The sequence below is a fragment of the Oncorhynchus clarkii genome, chromosome 28, assembly GCF_045791955.1.
Source record: "Oncorhynchus clarkii lewisi isolate Uvic-CL-2024 chromosome 28, UVic_Ocla_1.0, whole genome shotgun sequence".
Classification (NCBI taxonomy): Eukaryota; Metazoa; Chordata; class Actinopteri; order Salmoniformes; family Salmonidae; genus Oncorhynchus; species Oncorhynchus clarkii.
The window spans coordinates 14,305,335-14,326,349 of record NC_092174.1 but is presented as its reverse complement, the minus strand read 5'-3'; the positions used below and the strand labels follow the sequence as shown (position 1 = coordinate 14,326,349).

Genomic DNA, 21,015 nt, shown 5'->3' with positions numbered 1-21,015 from the left:
CGATTTTTTCCTGCTGTTAAATGTCGCTAACGTACTGAGTTAGAAATGAAAACAAGTGAAAAATGCAATCTTGACACATATAGCATGATTTAGTGCAGATAAAAGACATGCGTTTTGTTCAATGTGTAGTCCTTAAACAGTTTTGCATAGAATACTTGCAATGCATATGTCTGATTAAATGAAATTGTGCACCATAGATCATGTTGCTAGCACGCTAGCCAGCTACCTACCCTACCCCAGCATGCATCTCGTTACTCCCTTGGTCGGCAGATGGAAACATGGCGTCGATAAGTAAATACTTGACAGCCAAGAACTCCTCTATAGCAGGTGCCACAATCGTTGTCTTGTATCTTCTCAAGAGGAGAAGACATGCAGCCCAATTAAGTTGGTAAGTTAAGCCTTGACAACTATTTTGTAGCTAAAGTGACGACCATCATAATGCTTAACTAATGTAGCCAACATTGACTAGCTACTAGCAAGTCAGACAAGAATAAGATTTGCCACCGAGACAAGTTGCAGTTTGACGATGACATAGAATCAGAGTTTTCTGTTATTTTAACATACTGTTTTAGATATGTAGTAGTTTATGGAGTTGATGTTCTCTACTGACACCCGGTGGTGGGTGCTGTCATTGAATTGAATTGCCTGCCTGCTCGCTGGTTGGTCAGATTTCCAAGGACTAACAATAACCAGAGTTTCCTTCCATGGCTTCATCTATAGACCCATGACAGGCTTCATCCCTGTTTTCTGTTTAGGGGGAAAAGATCATCAGAGCTACAGTTGAGCAAAGATGTAAGTGCATGTAAACAATCAATGTAACCAATACTCTTACCGCACTCAATGTTTAAATTGCTCTTACATAGGGTTGCAAAGGGTCGGAAACTTTCCAGGAAATTTCCGAAAGTTTTCAATGGGAAGTTAAGCCCGGGAATTTGGGGAATTTTGCTTACATTCATCAAAAAAGTTAGCATATAACAGTGAACTTTTTTGTGGGATACATATAAGGCAATTATAGGTATTGTGGCATATTTTGGTTAAGCTATCCCCAATTCAATGGAATTGCAACCTTCTGCATGCACAGTGCATTTCCATGACATGTGCAGTGCACTCTTCCATCACATGTACAGCTGATTCTCAAGATCTTGCACACTAATGAGAAGCTATTGAGCCCACACTACAACACTGTCTGAGCCAAGGATTACATGCTCTCTGTTAAGTTTTGATTAAAATACTGGTTGGGGTGAATATATTTTATGACATAGATTAATCATTTCTAACTTTTAATTTCTGCTAGTTAGATTTTGCTACCATGTGGGTTTTAGCTTGCTTGAGCCTGCTAACTGAGGAGTGTTAATTCACCTATTTCCATACATGTTTCATTTCAAAACATTTATCTTACAAAGGAGTTGTTTAATCTAACTGCTTAACTATTTATATGTACATGGAATTGTATTTGTTTTATTTTTTACTGTTTTTTTATTAATCTTTACAGGAAAATGCCACTGGCACTATCTGATGTGTGGAGACATTTCACTGCATCTAATGTATAAGGAAAAGTTGTGTACATTTGCAAATACTGTGTCAAATCATATGTGAAGAATGCAACAAAGATGCAGAATCATCTGGCCAAGTGCCTAAATTTTCCTCAGTGCTCTCAACAAACAATCTCTGAGTAAAGTCCCTCTACTTCTATTCGAGGTGAAAAGGATGAATCGGACACCTTATCGATAGCAACAGCTCATGGTCCTTCTGGAAGCAGGAGTTTTTTTTGACTCATTGGAGGAACGTAGTCAGAGATGCTGATGAATGTCATGCTCAAGCTGTGTATGCAACTGGTTCACCTCTGATGCTCACAGGCAATGTGTATTGGAAGAGATTTCTGAATGTTATTCGCCCAGTATACACCACTCCAACCAGACATGCTTTATCTACTCATTTGCTGGATGCAGAGTTCAACAGATTTCAAGTGAAGGTTAAGCAAATCATAGAGAAAGCAGACTGTATTGCAATCATCTCTGATGGGTGGTCGAATGTAATTGTGGGCAAGGCATAATTAACTACATCATCTCCACCACCTCAACCTGTATTCTACAAGACGCAGACACAAGGGACAACAGACACACTGGTCTCTACATTGCAGATGAACTGAAGGCAGTCATCAATGACCTTGGACCACAGAAGGTATTTGCACTGGTGACAGACAATGCTGCGAACATGAAGGCTGCTTGGTCTAAAGTGGAGGAGTCCTACCCTCACACCACACCCATTGGCTGTGCTGCTCATACATTGAATCTGCTCATCAAGGACATCATGGCACTGAAAACAATGGATACACTCTACAAGAGAGCCAAGGAAATTGTTAGGTATCAAGTTATAGCAGCAATCTACCTCACCAAGCAAAGTGAGAGGAATAAGAGCACCACATTGAAGCTGTCCAGTAACACCTGTTGGGGTGGTGTTGTCATCATGTTTGACAGTCTCTTGGAAGGGAAGGAGTCTCTCCAAGAAATGTCCATATCAGTCTGCTGATATGGACAGCCCCATCAAGAGGATCCTCCTGGGTGATGTATTTTGGGAGAGAGTGGTAAGCAGCCTGAACTCCTGAAACCTATAGCAGTAGCCATTGCACGGATTGAGGGAGACAATGCCATCCTGTCTGATGTTCAGACTCTGCTTGCAGATGTAAGAGAATAAATCCGTATTGCCCTGCCCACTTCACTGTTGCTCCAAGCAGAGGAAACTGCAGTTCTGAAATACGTAAAAAAGCGTAAAGACTTCTGCCTGAAGCCCATACACGCCGCAGCGTACATGTTGGACCCCAAGTATGCTGGCAAGCGCATCCTGTCTGGTGCAGAGATCAACAAGGCCTATGGTGTCATCACTACCGTGTCTCGCCACCTTGACCTGGATGAGGGCAAGGTTCTTGGCAGTCTGACGAAGTACACTTCCAAGTAAGGGCTTTGGGATGGAGATGAAATATGGCAGTTGTGCCAACATATCTCATCAGCCACCTGGTGGAAGGGACTTTGTGGATCTGAGGCTCTTTCCCCTGTTGCCTCCATCATCTTCCAAATCCCACCAACATCAGCCGGCTCAGAGCGCAACTGGTCCTTGTTTGGGAACACACACACCAAAGCACGCAACAGGCTGACTGATACAAGGGTTGAAAAATTGGTGACCATCCGGGCAAATTTGAGGCTTTTTGAGCCTGACAATGAGCCATTCTCAACATGGTTGGAAAGTGACAGTGAAGATGAGGGCACAGAGTCTGATGTTCAAGAGGTGGACATTGAGGAGGTCCAGGGAGAAGACATGGAAGCCTGAGCAGAAGACAACAAAAGCTTGCTAGACTATCATTTTACAGATGTATGTTGAAAACGTTTTTGGGAGATGCGATGGATCTTTGGGATCATTCAATATTCTCTTTCTTTTGTTGTTCATTGAAATCATCCCATGTGAATAGTCTACTCATTTAATTAAAGTTTTATTTGTAACTAAATCGTTTTTAAAATTTCTGTTGGAAGGATTTAATAATTTGCAATTATGTGTACTTATGATAAGGTAAAAGTTTTCTGTCTCCGTATGATATGGTAAATGTATCCAATGCAAAAAAACATCTACATTTTAAATTATACTAATTTGCATATATTCCCGTTAATTCCCATATATTCCTGTTAATTCCCATGGAAAGTTTCCACCTCTGAATATTCCCCAAAATGTGCAACCCTACTCTCACCACACCAATGGACAAAATCTTAGCAATCATGTCAATATCCACAGACTTTTAGCCCCTGATTTAACAAGCAGGACTGAGTTGGTGAGATTTTAAATTTGGATTTATTTATCTGATTTCCTCAGTAAATGTTTTGGTGTGATGTGTGGCAGGAGGCCAAGCAGGAAAAGACGGTGGTGGACAAGGTGTTCTTTGCACGTGTCCTGAAGATAGTGAAGATCATGGTTCCTGGAGTGTTCTGCAAAGAGGTAGGAGCTTTTTGACAAACGTGTTACTTCGAATGCGCTTTAACACTTTCATCTTGATTCAAATCATTTCTCAATTGCTGTATGGACATGTATTGTGTAACATCTCAACACATCTCCCACTCCCTTGTGTTTGCCTATTTCCGGTCATCTATCTGCCTGTAGTCAGGATACTGTCTCCTCATCGCTGCTATGCTGGTGGCCAGAACCTACTGTGATGTGTGGATGATCCAGAATGGAACCATGATCGAGAGGTAGGACTGCATAGAAAACCCTATTGCACACCAACACTTAAGTTCACACCAGCGACACTTTCTGAAGCAACTTCAACATGAAGTACTTGTTTAGCATTATTTGTCTTATTCGACAGCTCGTAATCATCCTCTCTATTCCTCCACAGTGGAATCATTAGCAGAGATGTCAATCTCTTTAAGAAGCACTTTTATTACTATATTGCTGCCATACCAGGGGTAAACTAGTGTCCATGCTACATTTGCATGAACAACTTTGTCCGATCACTAAACCCCTACATAACACTGTGCTGCTTGTGGTGCCTGGTAGCAGAATATGATTAAGTGCTTATGAAATTCACTTGTGTATTGTTGTTGCACTTTAATTGCATTTGTGGACATCACTGGTCTTGAAGGGTTGCGTGCCTGCACAAATTAGAAATATTTTTCATACCTTCTAGTCTTTTACCGTAATCCTGGTACAGTAGGCTATTTTCTAGAGCGGGTTTCATTTTGTGGTTGGGGTGGTCAAGATGAATAAAGACATTATATCCTCGCAGCCCTACAGGACCAAACTGGCCCAAGTTATGAATTAGATTATTCTTAGTTTCTTTTGTGTCCATTTCATTTTGCAAACCCCATCCTGCTGTGTTGACCTCTCACCAGTGGCTTTTTCCACTGTTCAGTAATTTATCAGGATACTGGTGATAGCCTTTCACAGGATCCAGTATCTCACTCTCGCCCCAACTAGTTGGGTCAGTTTAAGGGGCTGACCATCCACAGAACAAACACCTCTGGTTTTAAATGTAGAAAGTATGACTCTACTTTTGCCCCGTGTGTGACATTGTGTGTGTGTGTGTGTTCACTTTGCATGTTGGTTTGCAGTGCAATCATTGGTCGATCAACAAAAGATTTCAAGAGGTTCTTGTTCAACTTTATAAAAGTCATGCCATTTGTAAGTGCAACTTTCATAACATTTTTCTAGCTTATTTGTTTTCTTAATTGTCTTTTACCAACCGTGGATATTTAAATTAAATATATAACTTTATATAACATTATAATTTGTAATTCTACACATGACACTCTCTATACAGTATATTTGATCATGTACAGTTGAAGTTGGAAGTTTACATAGGTTGGAGTCATTAAAACTCATTTTTCAACCACTACAAATTTCTTGTTAAACTATAGTTTTGGCAAGTCGGTTAGGACTTCTACTTTGTGCATGGCACAAGTAATTTTTCCAACAATTGTTTACAGACAGATTTTTTCACTTATAATTCACTGTATCACAATTCCAGTGGGTCAGAAGTATGCATACACTAAGTTGACTGCCTTTAAACAACATGGAAAATTACAGAAAATTATTTAATGGCTTTAGAAGCTTCTGATAGGCTAATTTACATTATTTGAGTCAATTGGAGGTGTACCCGTGGATATATTTCAAGGCCTACCTTCAAATTCAGTGCCTCTTTGCCTGACATCATGAGAAAATCAAAAGAAATCAGGCAAGAATTGTAGACCCCCACAAGTCTGGTTCATCCTTGGGAGCAATTTCCAAATGCCTGAAGGTACCACGTTCATCTGTACAAACAATAGTACGCAAGTATAAACACCATGGGACCACGCAGCCGTCATACCGCTCAGGAAGGAGACGCGTTCTGTCTCCTAGAGATGAACGTACTTTGGTGGGAAAAGTGCAAATCAATCTCAGAACAACAGCTAAGGACCTTGTGAAGATGCTGGAGGAAACGGGTACGAAAATATCTATATCCACAGTAAAACTGTATCGACATAACCTGAAAGGCCGCTCAGCAAGGAAGAAGTCATTGCTCCAAAACTGCCATAAAAAAGCCAGACTACTGTTTGCCACTGCACATGGGAACAAAGATTGTACGTTTTGGAGAAATGTCCTCTGGTCTGATGAAACAAAAATGGAACTGTTTGTTCATAATGACCATCGTTATGTTTAGAGGAAAAAGGGGGAGGCTTGCAAGCCAAAGAACACCATCCCAACCGTGAAGCACGGGGGTGGCAGCATCATGTCGTGGGGGTGCTTTGCTGCAGGAGGGACTGGTGCACTTCACAAAATAGATGGTATCATGAGGCAGGAAAATTATGTGGATATATTGAAGCAACATCTCAAGACATCAGTCAGGAACTTAAAGCTTGGTCGCAAATGGGTCTTCCAAATGGACAATGACCCCAAGCATACTTCCAAAGTTGTGGAAAAAATGCTTAAGGACAACAAAGTCAAGGTATTGGCCATCAGTGGCCATCACAAGGCCCTGACCTCAATCCTATAGAAAATCTGTGGGCAGAACTGAAAAAGTGTGTGCGAGCAAGGAGGCCTACAAACCTGACTCAGTTACACCAGCTCTGTCAGGAGGAATGGGCCAAAATTCACCCAACTTATGTTTGTGGGAAGCTTGTGGAAGGCTAGCTAACACAGTTGACCCAAGTTAAACAATTTAAAGGCAGTGCTTACCAAATACTAATTGAGTGTATGTACACTTTTGACCCACTGGGAGGGAACGTGATGAAAGAAATGAAAGCTGAAATAAATCACTCTACTAGTATTCTGACATTTCACATTCTTAAAATAAAGTGGTGGTCCTAACTGACGTAAACAGGGAATTTTTACTGGGATTAAATGTCAGGATTTGGGAAAAACTGAGTTTAAATGTATTTGGCTAAGGTGTATGTAAACTTCCGACTTCAACTGTACTTATGATCCTACTGTAAAACAGGGAACCTCATGATTTGGGAATAGTGGTTTAGGTAGGGGTTAATATTGTGCCTATTAGGGAGAGAGTTTGTGTGTGTAAGTTTGGGGGAGTCTGTACTAAAACAAAGATCCTGCCTGATTACTAACAGACTGGTGATCCCTGGCCTATAAGCCTTTGAGTTTTTATGAGGTTATCAGGATTCTTCTGATTGATTTACTCCGTGCATAAATGCCATTGGTTTGGTATACTCACACTATAAAATGTCATGCACTTCTTTTTAAATGAGACCACTATCATGGCCCGTTTCCCTGTTTTCAGATCTCACTAGTCAACAACTTCCTGAAGCTGGGCCTGAATGAACTGAAGCTCTGCTGCCGGGTTCGACTCACCAAGCACCTCTATGACGAGTACCTGCAGTAAGTCCTTCTGATACCTGCTTCTTGGAGAGACAATTTGTGTCTTTAAACAGACGGAACATATGTCTGTCTGCCATTAGCTGGTGTCTTGTGACAGACGCTAAGATTTTAAACGTCACCCAAATCGAGTAGCAGGAGATTTGGTTCTGGATGATGATTAGCCTTTAGCAATAGAGTTATATTGGAAGGATTTAGCCTTGATTCTCTATGTTTCCTAGCCCCAAATCCAATAGCTACTTACTGATGTGAGGAACAATGACTTCAGAAGCTCAAAGTAATAGAAAATACATAACACACTTGCCAAATTCGGGTTTCGTGTTTTCACCACACCATCCTCCCATCCCCAATCTCCTCTCCAGAGGTTACACATACTATAAGATCGGTAACCTGGACAACCGTATCGGTAACCCTGACCAGCTGCTGACCCAGGACGTAGAGAGGTTCTGTAACAGTGTGGTGGACCTCTACTCCAACGTCAGCAAGGTAACCTGCACTTTAATAGCCTGGTTATACCAGACTGAATGCTTCAGACTTATGAAACTCTGGTGAGTGCACCATTCAGTCGGCTTAACCGCTGAGGCAACAAATGCTGCTCAAAGCCTGATACAATCTACTGCTATTGACCATACACTGCGCCTGTGATGAGTAGACTTGTTTTTTTTTCCCCACCTTCAGCCTTTATTGGACATTGGTCTGTACATCTTCAAGTTGACCTCAGCCATTGGTGCACAGGTGAGTCTTGATCTGTCTAATGTAGTGTTAGGTTCTAAACAACTCAGATGATTATTAAAGCTGAAACCAAGTTTATTCGCCCAAAGAGTCAGACAGCTGAACAGACAAAGACATCTTCACACAAGCACTAGTACAGTATTTAAACCTTCCTCCGATGCTGAGTCTCCTCCTTACACCTCTGAACAGCCAATACACCTCTGTTGCTAAACAGAACTTTAGTGATATCTGTTCTTCCTCTCTTCATCTGACCTGACCTCGGACCCAAATTCCTCTCTCCTCCCCATAGGATCCCTGATGTCTAACAATAACATATTCTGACAGAATGTAAACGTTCTACATTCCCCTCACTCCCACAGTGACATTAGGATTTTTCATATATTCAAGTTTAGAAGTCATAACCCATCAGTAGCCTTCTATGCCTACATCTAGTTTCAATTGAAACCATGAAAATGATCATCCCCAATGCATCCGCACAGTAGAATAGAGTTTCTAACGCTTCTACTCTACATACATCTATCCCCCACAGGGTCCTGCCTGTATGATAGGATACCTGATGTTCTCTGGGCTCATCCTGACACGTCTGCGGAGGCCCATCGGGAAGATGACGGTCATGGAGCAGAGGTACGAGGGAGAGTACCGATTCGTCAACTCTCGCCTTATCACCAACAGGTCAGTCAGACGCACGCCTCTCCTTTCCACGGTTCCTCCTCTCTTCTGCTTTTTTTGGACAAAATCATCGTTCATGTTCTTTTTCCACTGTGAAAATAAAAGGTTGAATGTTCTGTTTCCCACAGTGAAGAGATTGCCTTCTACAATGGAAACCTGAGGGAGAAGCAGACCATTCACTCTACCTTCCAGAAACTGGTGAGAGGGTTTAGGACATTCAATGTATCAGTGGCGGTAGTTGACTTACTATGGTGTCAGACAAGACCTATACTGCGGTGGATATACAATGTCTTTACGTTACATTCTGCCCCTTTTACCCCTAGGTGGACCATTTACACAATTTCATTGTCTTCCGCTTTTCAACGGGTTTTGTGGACAGCATCATTGCTAAGTGTGAGAATACTTGTCTTGTCATTGATTGGAAGTTTGTAGTATTATCATTTGCGGTATTTCTATAATCTCCACTGATGTGGTTTAGTAGTAGCAGAGATAAATACTTGTTTTCCCCACCTCTGTAGATATTGCCACTGTTGTCGGGTACCTGGTGGTGAGCAGGCCGTTCCTGAACCACACCCACCCACGCCACCTACACAGCACCCACGCTGAGCTGCTCGAGGTGAGGAGAGACAAAGGGAGTGTGTGTGTGTGTTCTGTATGGTTCAGAGCCTAACTTCCCTCTCTGTTTCTCATTCAGGACTATTACCAGAGTGGGCGTATGTTGCTGAGCATGTCTCAGGCCCTGGGCAGGATCGTCCTGGCTGGCAGGGAGATGAGCAGGCTCTCGGGGTCAGTCATACACAATGCTCTTATCAAACGACTGGTTTGGCGGTTCACTGGTAGCCTGAATGCCCATCTGTTTGCACTACCATGCTGACTCCCTGTCAGTTATTGCGATAGAGTTCCAATATTTACATAACCCTTGAGATTGGAGGGTCGTTGTGGGGGTTATCGAATCAGGATCCTATCCTCTGTTCTCCTCGACCTCATTAATGATAGAAGGCCCGTTCATATTTGAAGATTGGTGTGAGGCCAGACTGTTTGGCTTGACAATGACAGCGTTTGAGTAAGCAAGAGCACAAAAGGATCTGGAAACGATTGAGACGTTGACCCAGTAAACCATTGAACCAATTGGTGTGTATTCAATGGTTAATTGGTTCGTTGGATCAATAGTTAGCTGGCTCATTGGTTCTAGGGTTCAGTAAGTCCATGGTTTACTTGTGGAGAGAGACTGGTGAACCATAAACTCTGAACTTGTTCTTCTCTCCCTCCGTCTGCTGTGGCCTCCTGAATGACTCCTGCTGTCCCCTCCTCACTGACTCCTGCTGTCCCCTCCTCACTGACTCCTGCTGACCCCTCCTCACTGACTCCTGCTGACCCCTCCTCACATGTCTCCTGCTGTCCCCCTACAGGTTCACCGCTCGTATCACCGAGATCATGAAGGTCCTGAAAGAGCTGAACTCTGGGAAATACGAGAGGACCATGGTCTCTCAGCAGGGAGGCAGAGGTGACCACTACATGTTCCCTGATCATGTATTGAGGATTGATATTGTTGTTGGATAGTAGTGTCATGCAGGAAAATTAAAACATATTACTAGTTGAAGTTGCTTTTGGGATTTTCTCTTGTCATACATTTTCAGATAGTGAATCGCTAGATAGAATCACCCTGGTCCCAGGAAGTGGTGAAATCATCAACAAAGACAAGATCATCAAGTAGGTGTCTAACAGATACATGTATTATAGCAGTACAATAAACAAGATTAAATGGTTCATAAAGTAGGCATCACCTGGTTAGACACTTATTTTCCTTGTGTCTCAGGTTTGAGCATACACCTCTTGCAACGCCTAATGGGGACATTCTTATCAAAGACCTCAGCTTTGAGGTGAGTATCTCAAAGGATCAACTCCGTACTGAACCATTTGATACAATTCATGAAATCTAAAGACCTATGATGATGGTTGTGGGACTGTTTCATCTGTAAGTGCAGACAGATGAACTGTGCCTTCCCTTCATCTGCTAACCTAAGGTGACGTCAGGGACAAATGTCTTGGTATGTGGCCCCAACGGCTGTGGGAAGAGCTCCCTCTTCAGAGTCCTGGGAGAGGTATGAGAGATCAACAATTTGACGAAAAGGCCTGTTATGCTGCTTTTGTGTTAAAGTTTTCCACTCATGGGTATTAATGGATGTCTGTCTCTTAGCTCTGGCCTCTGTTTGGTGGCCGTCTCACCAAACCTGAGAGAGGGAAGCTCTTCTACGTTCCCCAGAGGCCATACATGACCCTAGGCTCTCTGAGAGATCAGGTGATCTACCCAGATACAGTGGAGGACCAGAGGAGGAAGGGGACCTCTGATAAGGTAGTCTACCTAGCCAATCACATCTCTTTACCAGGCCATATCCAATCACAGCAGCCCTTTACTGTACCAAGATATTGTAAGGCCCCTCAAATAGAACAGTCATACATGGCCTCTGTCAGTAGGGTGTGGTATGTCAGAGCACGTACACACACACACAGAGAGACACTCGTTGAGAAAACAGCACGCATAGCTTTGTGCGTGAGTGTGTATGTGTTTGCATGTCTCTGTGACATGGTGTTTGTGTGTTGTGCTGGGGAACAGGTGCTGAAGGATTACCTGGACAACGTCCAGCTAGGTCACATCCTGGAGCGGGAGGGCGGCTGGAACACGGTCCAGGACTGGATGGACGTCCTCAGTGGAGGAGAGAAACAGAGGATGGCTGTAAGTCCAAAGAAAATAATAGTGAAGATGTCGGTCATTTATTTTTTGTCTCTTCAAAGCGTTTGTCTTGTAACGACTTTTTACAAGCACATTGGGTTATAGAATGTGTGAAGGGAGCTTTTCATTGATCTGTCTCGCTGTCTCTCTCTCTCTCTCTGTGGTATCTAGATGGCCCGTCTGTTCTACCATAAGCCCCAGTTTGCCATCCTGGATGAGTGCACCAGTGCTGTGAGTGTCGATGTGGAGGACTTCATCTACAGCCACTGTAGGACGGTAAGATGCAACACAGTAGACTATTATTCAGATGATAAATGATTAGGTCATTTGTCAATATATTGATGATGATTATTAAAAATATATATTATTTAAGTAGATATTGTGAGCGGACCGAGTACTTTGAGGTTGCTCTAAAGCGGAAAGGTGGAATAAACGAGTCGGGGAGCAGGTTTTCTTACATTGAACAATGTTCTCTATTGAGGTATTTCTTTCTTCTCAAACAATCAAGGATGATCTCACAAGGAAAACACAAATCTTCTTTACAGGAACAAGGAACACAACGTGAGTAACTTTTAACTATGACATAAATTACGGGTGTGTCACCGCCTTAACTATCCGTTCGTGGAGAACTCCCTTCAGGTGGTGGTGCGGATCCGTGGTTGCCATTCCCAAGAGGTAGTTTGTCCTCTTCTCCCATCCGTCCAGTAAGTCTTCTCCTTTGGAGAAGCAATCACTCTTTTTTTTCCTCCAGTCTCCCCCACTGCTGGTTCCCTCCCTGTCTTGTAGGGGGAAGAGAATAGGTCATTAGTACAGTCAGCTGTGCTTAATTGCCTCTGATCACCTTAACTCACATGCCAGGCTGGGCTACTATCCGTGGGACCAGCCTGCCCCCTGGTGGTCCTTCCACATACCTCCCCCCTCAGGAACGGACCGGAGGGTCGGGCGCCAGAAGCGCCGTCTTGGTCGCTTCGGGACAGGGCGTCTGCATTCCCGTTCCTCGATCCGGCACTGTGGATGACATGGAAAGAGATGGTTTCTTGCATTACAAACAATCTGGCTATTCTGTTGTTTCTCTTACCGGTCATCCACATGAGGGGAACATGGTCAGTAACGAGGGCGAACCTACTCCCGAGTAGGTAGTACCGGAGATATGAGGGCCCACTTAATGCTAGGGCCTCTTTCTCTACGGTAGCATATTTTCATTGCTGATCACCGAGCCTTCTACTTATGAAGAGAATAGGCCTCCTTGCTTCGCCTTTACCCTGAGCTAGGACAGCCCTGAGCCCCGTATCTGAGGTGTCTACCTGCACAATAAACTCTTGGGAGAAGTCAGGAGCCTGCAGGACGGGATCAGAGCACAAGCTATCTTTTAGTAACTGGAAGGCGTCTGCCGTCTCTTCCTTCCATGCTACGCAGTTTGCCAGGTTTTTCTTGATGAGGTCTGTGAGGGGGGTGGCAATGGTTGCATATCCAGGGATGAAACAGCAATAATATCCCGTTATCCCCAAGAAGGCTCGGACTTTCCGCTTCGTATGGGGCCGAAGCCAGTCCCGAATTGCCCTTGTCTTTTCTGCCTGTGGGTGTATTCTTCCGTTCCCCATGGTGTATACCAGGTATTCCACTTCGGACAGACCCAGGCAGCATTTTGGGGATTGGCTGTCAGCCCTGTAGCCTCCAGGCTCACGAGCACCGTCCCCAAATCGCAGGAGGTGGCTATCCCAGTCCTCGTTGTGTACGACCACATCGTCTATGTACGCCGCTGTGTACTCTTTATGGGGCCGTAGAATGGCATCCATGAGGCGTTGGAAAGTTGCCGCAGCACCATGCAGTCCGAAGGGCATCCTCACATACTGAAAAATCCCCTCCGGTGTGGCGAAGGCAGTCTTTGGGCGGTCTTCCGGCGCCATGGAGCGAAGCACCCAATACGCGTCGAACGTAGAGATGGCGTTCAAGCCCCTAAAGTCGTTGCAGAGCCTCATACTACCGTCAGGTTGGGGACCAGGACTATGGGACTGGACCACTCGCTCGTAGATGGCTCGATCATCCTCAGCATCACCCTTACCTCGTTCTTAGCGTTTACTCTGCGTGTCTCAGGAATCTGATATGCACCTTCTTGCCAGGTTCGGTGTGGATATGGTGAAACAGGACATCTGCTTGCCCTGGGAAGGGAGAGAATACCCGGCAGGAGAGTTTGGCCACGGCACACCTGTATCGGGGCCTCTTTTTCCTTGTCCTCCACTGCCATCAAAGCCACACTCTCTCTGCCATGGTACTTCTTCAGCAGGTTGATATGAAAGTTGGACCTTCTTCCTCCTGTCAGGTTTCTTGATGCGGTAATTGACCGGTGAGACCCTTTCCGTTACCTCGTAGGGCTCCCCCCACTGTGCCAGCAAGCTGTGTTCGGCAGTGGGCACGAGTACCATCACTTTCTCTCCCATGGTGAACTCCCTGGGTGTCGCTGACTTATCTTAGGCCCGGCCTTGAGTCTGTTGCGCCTTCTCCATATGCTCCTTTACTATGGGCCAGACTGCCAACAGGCTGTCCCGCATCAGGGTAACATGTTGTATCGTCGACCGGAATGGGCAGGGTTGGGCATACCAGGTCTCCTTGGCTAAGTCGAGGATCCCTCGACATGGTCTGCCGTACAGCAATTCGAACAGGGAAAACCCTGTGGACACCTGGGGTACTTCTCGCAGGGCAAACATTAAGTGGGGCAGAAGCATCTCCCAGTTTTTCCCGTCTCTGGACACCACTCTTCTCAACATGCTTTTAATTCGTTTTGTTCAGGCGTTCACACAAACCGTCTGTCTGTGGGTGGAAAATGCTTGTGCGTATCTGTTGAATCTGGTATAACCGACACAGGTCCTTCATCAACCTGGACATGAACGGGGTTCCTTGGTCGGTTAGGATCATCTTGGGAAGGCCCACCTGGGAGAACAGCACAAACAATTTCTTGTTGTTTCCCTTTGACAACATGTTGTGAAGGGGTATGGCCTCAGGGGAACTTGGTAGCATAATCTACGACAAACAGGATGTACTCGTGTCCTCTGATGGATTTTTGGAGGGGTCCCACGAGGTCCATAACTATGCGTTCGAAAGGGGTTTCTATAATGGGAAGAGGAATCAAAGGATTACGCAGGTGGGGCCGTACGCTGACATTGATCACATGTCCTACAATACCTGGCCACATCTCGGGTGACACTGGGCCAATAGAACCTCTGCATGATTCTGTCGATCGTTTAGTCTCGTGCCAGGTGTCCTCCTAGGAAGTGGGAATGGGCTAGCTGTAGGACAGTATCCCTGTATGGTCTAGGCACCATTAGTAATTCCTGTTTTTCCCCCCTTCGCTGTACAACCCAATACTAGAGGCCCCACCTGATTAAATAGTAGGGAAGAGAGGGCTCACCTGATATGTCAACATTTCTCCCATCCTTCACCGTAGGTCTGGGTCTCTATGCTGAGCGGTGCCGAACTGTCCCTTTCATTCTTTGGGCAGGTCGACCTCGATAGAGGGGTGTGGAGGTTGTTCCCCATCCCCATCGGGGGTGCCGAGAAGAATCCCTTCCAGGTTCCCTCCTCTGACGGGGCTTCAAATATATCCGGTAGCCTCTGGTCGCTCGTTCCTTCCTCCGTCGTGTATAACCCTTCGCAGGTGTCTCAATCGGATATTTCCCTGTTTTCGGAGGCGTTGGGTCTGTATTTCTTCTCTGCTCCAGAGGACGAGGCTATGTTTCCTTGTAGGGCTACTACCTCGGGCTTGGACTTGGTTTTTGTCTTTCTCTGCTTTCCTGCCCCCCTGCGGTGGCCCGGACCTTGGTGTGTGATAGAGAGACGTGAGTAAAGGTGAGTCACTTTTAACTATAACATAAATTACGGGTGTGTCACTGCCTTTACTTTCCGTTCGTGGAGAGCTCCCTTCTGCAGATCCGTGGTTGCTAATCCACAAGAGGTAGTTTGTCCTCTTCTTCTCTCTTTCGTCCGGTAAGTCCGGAGAAGCAATCACTTTCTTCTTTACAAATGTATTTTTATAGTCTCCCCCACTGCCGGTTCCCTCCTCTGTCTTGTAGGGGCAAGAAAATAAGTAATTAGTACCATCAACTGTGCTTAATTAACTCTGATCACCTTGACTCACATGCCGGGCTGAGCTACTATCCATGGGATCCTTCCACATATTGTGAAAGAGGAATGAAAAAGAACCAGGAAACTGATGCATGTTTACAGGATGCTGAGAAAGTGGTTTCTGAGCTTATGGGATGTCATATTTACCTTTCCTTAGGTGGGCATCACGCTGTTCACGGTTTCTCACAGGAAGTCTTTGTGGAAGCACCATGAGGTAAGTCTTTTCACACTGAATGAAGAAACATGAAATTACTGCACATAATACCAATAAAATGGAGGTGAGTACCAGAACCCTGTTATTTTTCCTTTTTTAAAATGCAAATGTATCACCTATTTGCTTAGAGGATACTGTTCAAATTGTAACCAGTGATTTCTGTCTCTTCTCCAGTACTACCTGCACATGGATGGAAGGGGGAGCTATGAGTTCAAACCCATCACCCAGGAAACGGTGGAGTTTGGGTCATAACGATCTTACCATAGCCAAGTATTGCACACAGAGATGGTCCTAAGTAATTCTGCACTTCATGAAGCATAGAGCACAGAGGTCAAGTCCTAACATCTTAAAATGTTACGCTGGAGTATGAAGACTGAGCGCTCTCTCAATGTCAAGAGAGAAATACCTAAACCTGTACATTTAAAGGTAGGGTCTACAATATGGCATCATCATACACAGCACGGTACACTTCCTGCTTACAGAAATAATAAACAACTCAATTTAAGTCTGCTGAGACCGACAGTATTGGTTCTTCCTTAGGGCAGATTTTGAATTCTGTTGTTTATGCCTGGAAACAGGAAGTTGTCCCGCTGTGTATGAGGATGTCATATTGCAGTCAACCATTTACGGACGTGTGTGTCTGTACGGGTGAGTTTTAATTGTATATGAAGCAAATAATGTACTAAAAAGCTAGCCTTACTGATTTTGTTTCTCCCCTGTTTTATTTACGTTAATGTTGCATTGTTTTTAATTATTTATAATGTTCAGTTTTGATGTTAATGAATTGAAATGTCAGAGTTCCATCAAGTGATGTTTTTTTAAATGTTTGTCTAGTGCAGTTAGTTTAAACACTGAAGTGCATTCTTCTTTCATGAAGCCAGTTACTGTAACTGTATTTTAAGCATAGCTAGTCTGACTCAGTCAACTACAATACCTGAAAATGTATTGTTTTTTTTGTCTCCTATAGTAAAATCCCTCAGCTTAGGTTAAGGTACAGTAACTGAACTGTAAGTTGAGCTTTGATTATTTTGTTAAAAGGGGATTGAGGACGTGGACATTTTGTTTTCATAGGATAGTTCAAATGCAATTGCTATGAGCTGAACTACACATTAATATATATTTCTCGAAACAATTAAGGTCCTCGGTCTTCTGTTCTACAGACTGCTCGTTGTCGTTCTGTTATATATCAGAGCATAGTTTGTGCATCCCAATAGTCTAAAATGGCTTCCTCTTCTTATATCCTTTCATTTATCCACACTGATCTTGAAACAGTTGGGAAATTGAAAGCTAATCCCCCTGAAGGCTTCTGGCAAGGACTAAGTTAGGGGGGCATTTAAGTCCATTTGGACGAAGGAGAGGAGGTCACTTTTTAGATTGAGCTACACAGGGCATGTCTCGGAGGTCTCTGGCACTGTTGCCAATGTGATTGTGGTGTCACCCCTTTGCCGAGGTATTCCACATGGCTTACTGGGTCATAAGCTGACAAGCAGACATTGAGCTACGATCAATCACTCTATGAAAAGCCTTTCCTCTTGTCTCAAATCATGTTTGAAACTGATATAAGTATGATAGATCATTTTAAAGGCAAACCAGATGGCACTGTTGTCAAAGTTCCCTCACATGGATATTGTTACATGAAAGACAAATGAGAATTGAATACATCTGAATTTAATTGTAAAAAGTACTAGAATGCACAAAAGTCATCACAAGTAATACTTTTCCTACTAACCTTCCTCTCATCCAAAAGTACCAAAGCCATGTTTCAACAGCACATGGACAAATCCTAGTCAACATGAACTACACATCATCAACATATAAGACAATAATTCTTAGAGACATGCACCAATACACATTTAACATAAAACATTGATTTAAATAAATATGATTACATTTTTCTTATATACACATAGTGGCAAATATAACATGTATTTTTCAACAATTAATCAAATGTACTTGTTCAACATATAAATAAGTAATGTATAAAAAAAATATCTAGCCATTTAAAAGAACCAGCTCATAATGACATTTAAAAAGACATTTCACATTTCACATTTTCCAGTGTTTTGACGTATTTGTGCTAGATTATTGGGAGCACAGCTTCCAAAGGGTTGGTCAAGTAGCACCATCACACACACACCTTTACACTGGACTCATCTGCAGGTTATCCTTGTCCACAGTTTTGGTCTTTTTGCAGCAGCAGCGTTTGCAACACACCACAGTGAGAGTGATGAGGATGATGAATATAGCCAGCATGATGCCAATGGCACCTGAGATCACACCAAAGCTGAATTCTGAGGAAAGAAAGAATTTAACATGATCATTTAATTGAAGTTCTTGAAGTTACTAAACATTGTTGCCGACAGTAAAAATGACTATTCTAACTTGCCCACATTGCAATTTCTTTATCAACCATATTTGTTGTAGTTACTCAATCCACTACACATTTAATTGAATCCAATGAATTTCACCCTTCTTCAATTCCCTTCACCTCACCCCTAACACATGTGTTTTGCATTGTGGGGTCACTTACCCTCAAAGATGGTCTTGTTCTCTCTGGGTGAGCACTGCGCCTTGCTCCAATCTCCCAGTCTCTTCTGTGCAGAACGAGAGGGGATATAGGCTGCCACTATGACGCAGTAGCTCTGTCCTTTATCCAGATTGGTCAGCTCGACATCTCTCAGGTCTGACATCTTCTCTTTCTGTGGACAGGAGTTTACAGTTTAGTATTATTTCAAGTCACACACTGTTTGGGTTGTCATTGGAGGGAATCGACAGGTATCCGGGACGGACTGGGGACCAAAAATTGGCTTTGGCATTTCTAACATACTGGCCAATTCCTTCCGTCCAGGCCCCCACAACTGCAATTATTTTTTCTACAGGCCCCCCATTATTAGCCATATTATTGTAATTTTGGGCAAACCCCTCAATTTAAACCTGCCCACTGGGGTAGAAATGGACCAGCCGATCTGGTATTTGCCGGAACTGCTCTATGGCCAGTCCTCCCTTGACCGGTATAGTCTCAAAAGCATTTACAATAAATGTATGTCCATGACTGTTCAATTCACCTTTCCTGTGCTCCCAGCTTTGTTGTATATGACTCTGTATTTCAGGTCGCTCTTGAAGATGTCTCTGATCGTTAACAGCTGGTCATCTTTGTAGAGGGGAGTGAGAGGGTCCTGGATGTGGAGCGTCATCTTGGTCTTGTCTTCGCTCTGCACAATCTTGAAAGCGGGTCCTCCTATTTTAGCTGAGAAGAGGATGCAAGTTAGGCACCATAGCCTTAATTTGAATACCGTTACTAACACAGCAATTAAGTATTTGATCCAAAAAATATATATAACCAGCGAAATTAACCTTTCTACTATAATAATGCTATAATGCCATTATTGTATAACACAATAACAATGTAAATAATGAAGGACCTAGAAAAAATGTTACTATATGACAATGCAATTTAGGGCAGATTAATAATGTGATGACACTCACTGTGTTTGTAAGGGCTGAACCTCTCGGCTCGGGTGTAGGGGAACTCCACAAGGTCAGAGGTAAAGCCGGGTAGGGGTTCTGATAGGATGTCGGCAGAGTAGGTCTCCTGCAGGTTCCGCAGCTCGTTGGTGAGGTCACACTCTGTCCTCGAGCTCCGGATGCAGTGAGGGTTCCTTTGTCTGTCCTTACCAACCCTGAACAAAACACAGTCCATCAGTCAGAGTCCTTGAACTGTAGAACTGTTTAGAAACATTCTATTCTTATTTACAATAAGTGACTCCAAAACGACACAATACATTATTTACCATTCATTTCTACAAACAGCAAATGGATTCAACAAATGTGTAGTCCCAAGCTTGATGTAGTCATTGCGTGCTATCAATATGGGACCAAATACTAAACGTTCTATTACACATAAGTGAATTTGTCCCAATACTTTTGGTCCCCTAAAATGGTGGTGACTATGTATAAAGAGTGTTGTCATTTCTAATTGGTGGAACCAATATGTACACACACACCCTCAAATAAAAGCTGAGAATCTATACTTTAACGACATAATTGTTTGATTTCAAATCCAAACTTGGGAGTATAGATCCAAAAGAAGAAAAAAAATGCTTCATGCCCCAATAACTACGGAGGACACCGTAGGTTGTACACTCAGTTTTTAGTTGGCATTCTGTTGACATATAGTAAAGTATTCACCCAGAACGTGGTCCATTTGATTGTGCTGACGGGATGTTTTTGTTGTTGTTGTTGTTGTAGCAATAATGATGTGATGATGAACAGTGCAGAGTGAGAATGCAGCGATATGATGTTGGCTACTTACCTAGAAAATTCAACAGTGTATGTGTAGTTGGTAGGCTCAGGGCCCCATGTTAGAATAGTCTTGAAGTTATTGGACACCCACTGAACATCCATTGCCTCAGGGAAATAATCTTCACCTGTAACCCAGGAGAAAAAAAAGCAAGGATTAGTTAGTAATCTGTTCTGCACAATGTAGATGTACTACAGTACATCGATAAAGCAGAAAACAAATCAAGATATCATCCACGAGGTAGGCTTTAGCCTAAAGATGAAATAGGATCTATAGCCTACAGCTATGGATTTAAATGCACATATTTTACATGTTTTTCCTCTGAGTCGCAGGCCTGAGTAATTATCAAATTCTGATTATCAAAACGGTCAAACTTACCAGCTGCTCCAATTGTGAATAGTACCGATGAGAGTAAAACTCCGAAGTGAAGGAAAGTCCTTACATCCTCCATTATGATAATCCAAATGGTTACGGTAGCCTCTTTACTATCGAATGCGAATTGTGAACCTAGATTTTTTTCCCACCCCCAGGTGAAACGCGTGTAGCTGCTGTTCGTCTAAGAAGTCATCAAAGTTTGTCAGATAACTGCACAGTGCGGCTGGTGTCCCACTTTTATATCGCACTGAATTCGCGAGTGGTCTGTAACGTTGAATGACTCATTCAACAATAGCTCCACCTCCCTTACAATTTCTGCAAGAGCATTGCGATTTGTCACTGGTTGAGCATGCTGCCCGAATAATCTGTCGAAGCGCTTATTGTCCATATATGGTTAACCGGATGATGGACAAGCAACTATACCTGTGGCTTGCCATGGCAACGTCGTAGCGGCGGCGGGAATGGAGACATTGAAGCTCATGGAAATTTGAGTCAATGTCTGGATTTGTTGGGAGTCATCTTTTG

The 21,015-nt window shown here is 43.5% G+C and overlaps 2 protein-coding genes across 4 annotated transcripts; one reads left to right on the top strand and one right to left on the bottom strand.

The window, feature by feature from the left end:
- The first annotated feature begins 197 nt into the window (after window positions 1–197).
- On the top strand, window positions 198–17,474 carry LOC139387149 (ATP-binding cassette sub-family D member 3-like). 3 transcript variants are annotated; one of them, XM_071133183.1, is made up of 22 exons: window positions 198–388; window positions 756–792; window positions 3,886–3,981; window positions 4,144–4,232; window positions 4,379–4,448; window positions 7,256–7,353; window positions 7,713–7,836; window positions 8,029–8,085; window positions 8,612–8,754; window positions 8,880–8,949; window positions 9,075–9,144; window positions 9,270–9,367; window positions 9,446–9,537; window positions 10,161–10,255; window positions 10,389–10,461; window positions 10,568–10,631; window positions 10,776–10,853; window positions 10,949–11,104; window positions 11,366–11,485; window positions 11,654–11,758; window positions 15,759–15,815; window positions 15,990–17,474. In XM_071133183.1, exons 1-22 carry the CDS (start codon window positions 279–281, stop codon window positions 16,065–16,067), a joined length of 1,980 nt encoding a protein of 659 aa, XP_070989284.1. In that variant the 5' UTR covers window positions 198–278; the 3' UTR covers window positions 16,068–17,474. The 3 variants fall into 3 exon arrangements, with proteins under 3 accessions (XP_070989284.1, XP_070989283.1, XP_070989285.1); XM_071133182.1 differs by lacking the exon at window positions 4,379–4,448 and adding an exon at window positions 5,094–5,163 and having other exon boundaries at window positions 260–388; XM_071133184.1 differs by lacking the exons at window positions 4,379–4,448; window positions 15,759–15,815; window positions 15,990–17,474 and adding exons at window positions 5,094–5,163; window positions 11,991–12,240 and having other exon boundaries at window positions 264–388.
- LOC139387150 (tissue factor-like) lies at window positions 17,468–20,783 on the bottom strand. Its single transcript, XM_071133185.1, has 6 exons — window positions 20,494–20,783; window positions 20,128–20,242; window positions 19,302–19,495; window positions 18,881–19,062; window positions 18,346–18,514; window positions 17,468–18,106 (listed from the first exon to the last, which is right to left on the bottom strand). The coding sequence occupies exons 1-6, from the start codon at window positions 20,564–20,566 to the stop codon at window positions 17,955–17,957; spliced, it is 885 nt and encodes a 294-aa protein (XP_070989286.1). The 5' UTR covers window positions 20,567–20,783; the 3' UTR covers window positions 17,468–17,954.
- Window positions 20,784–21,015: the final 232 nt, after the last annotated feature.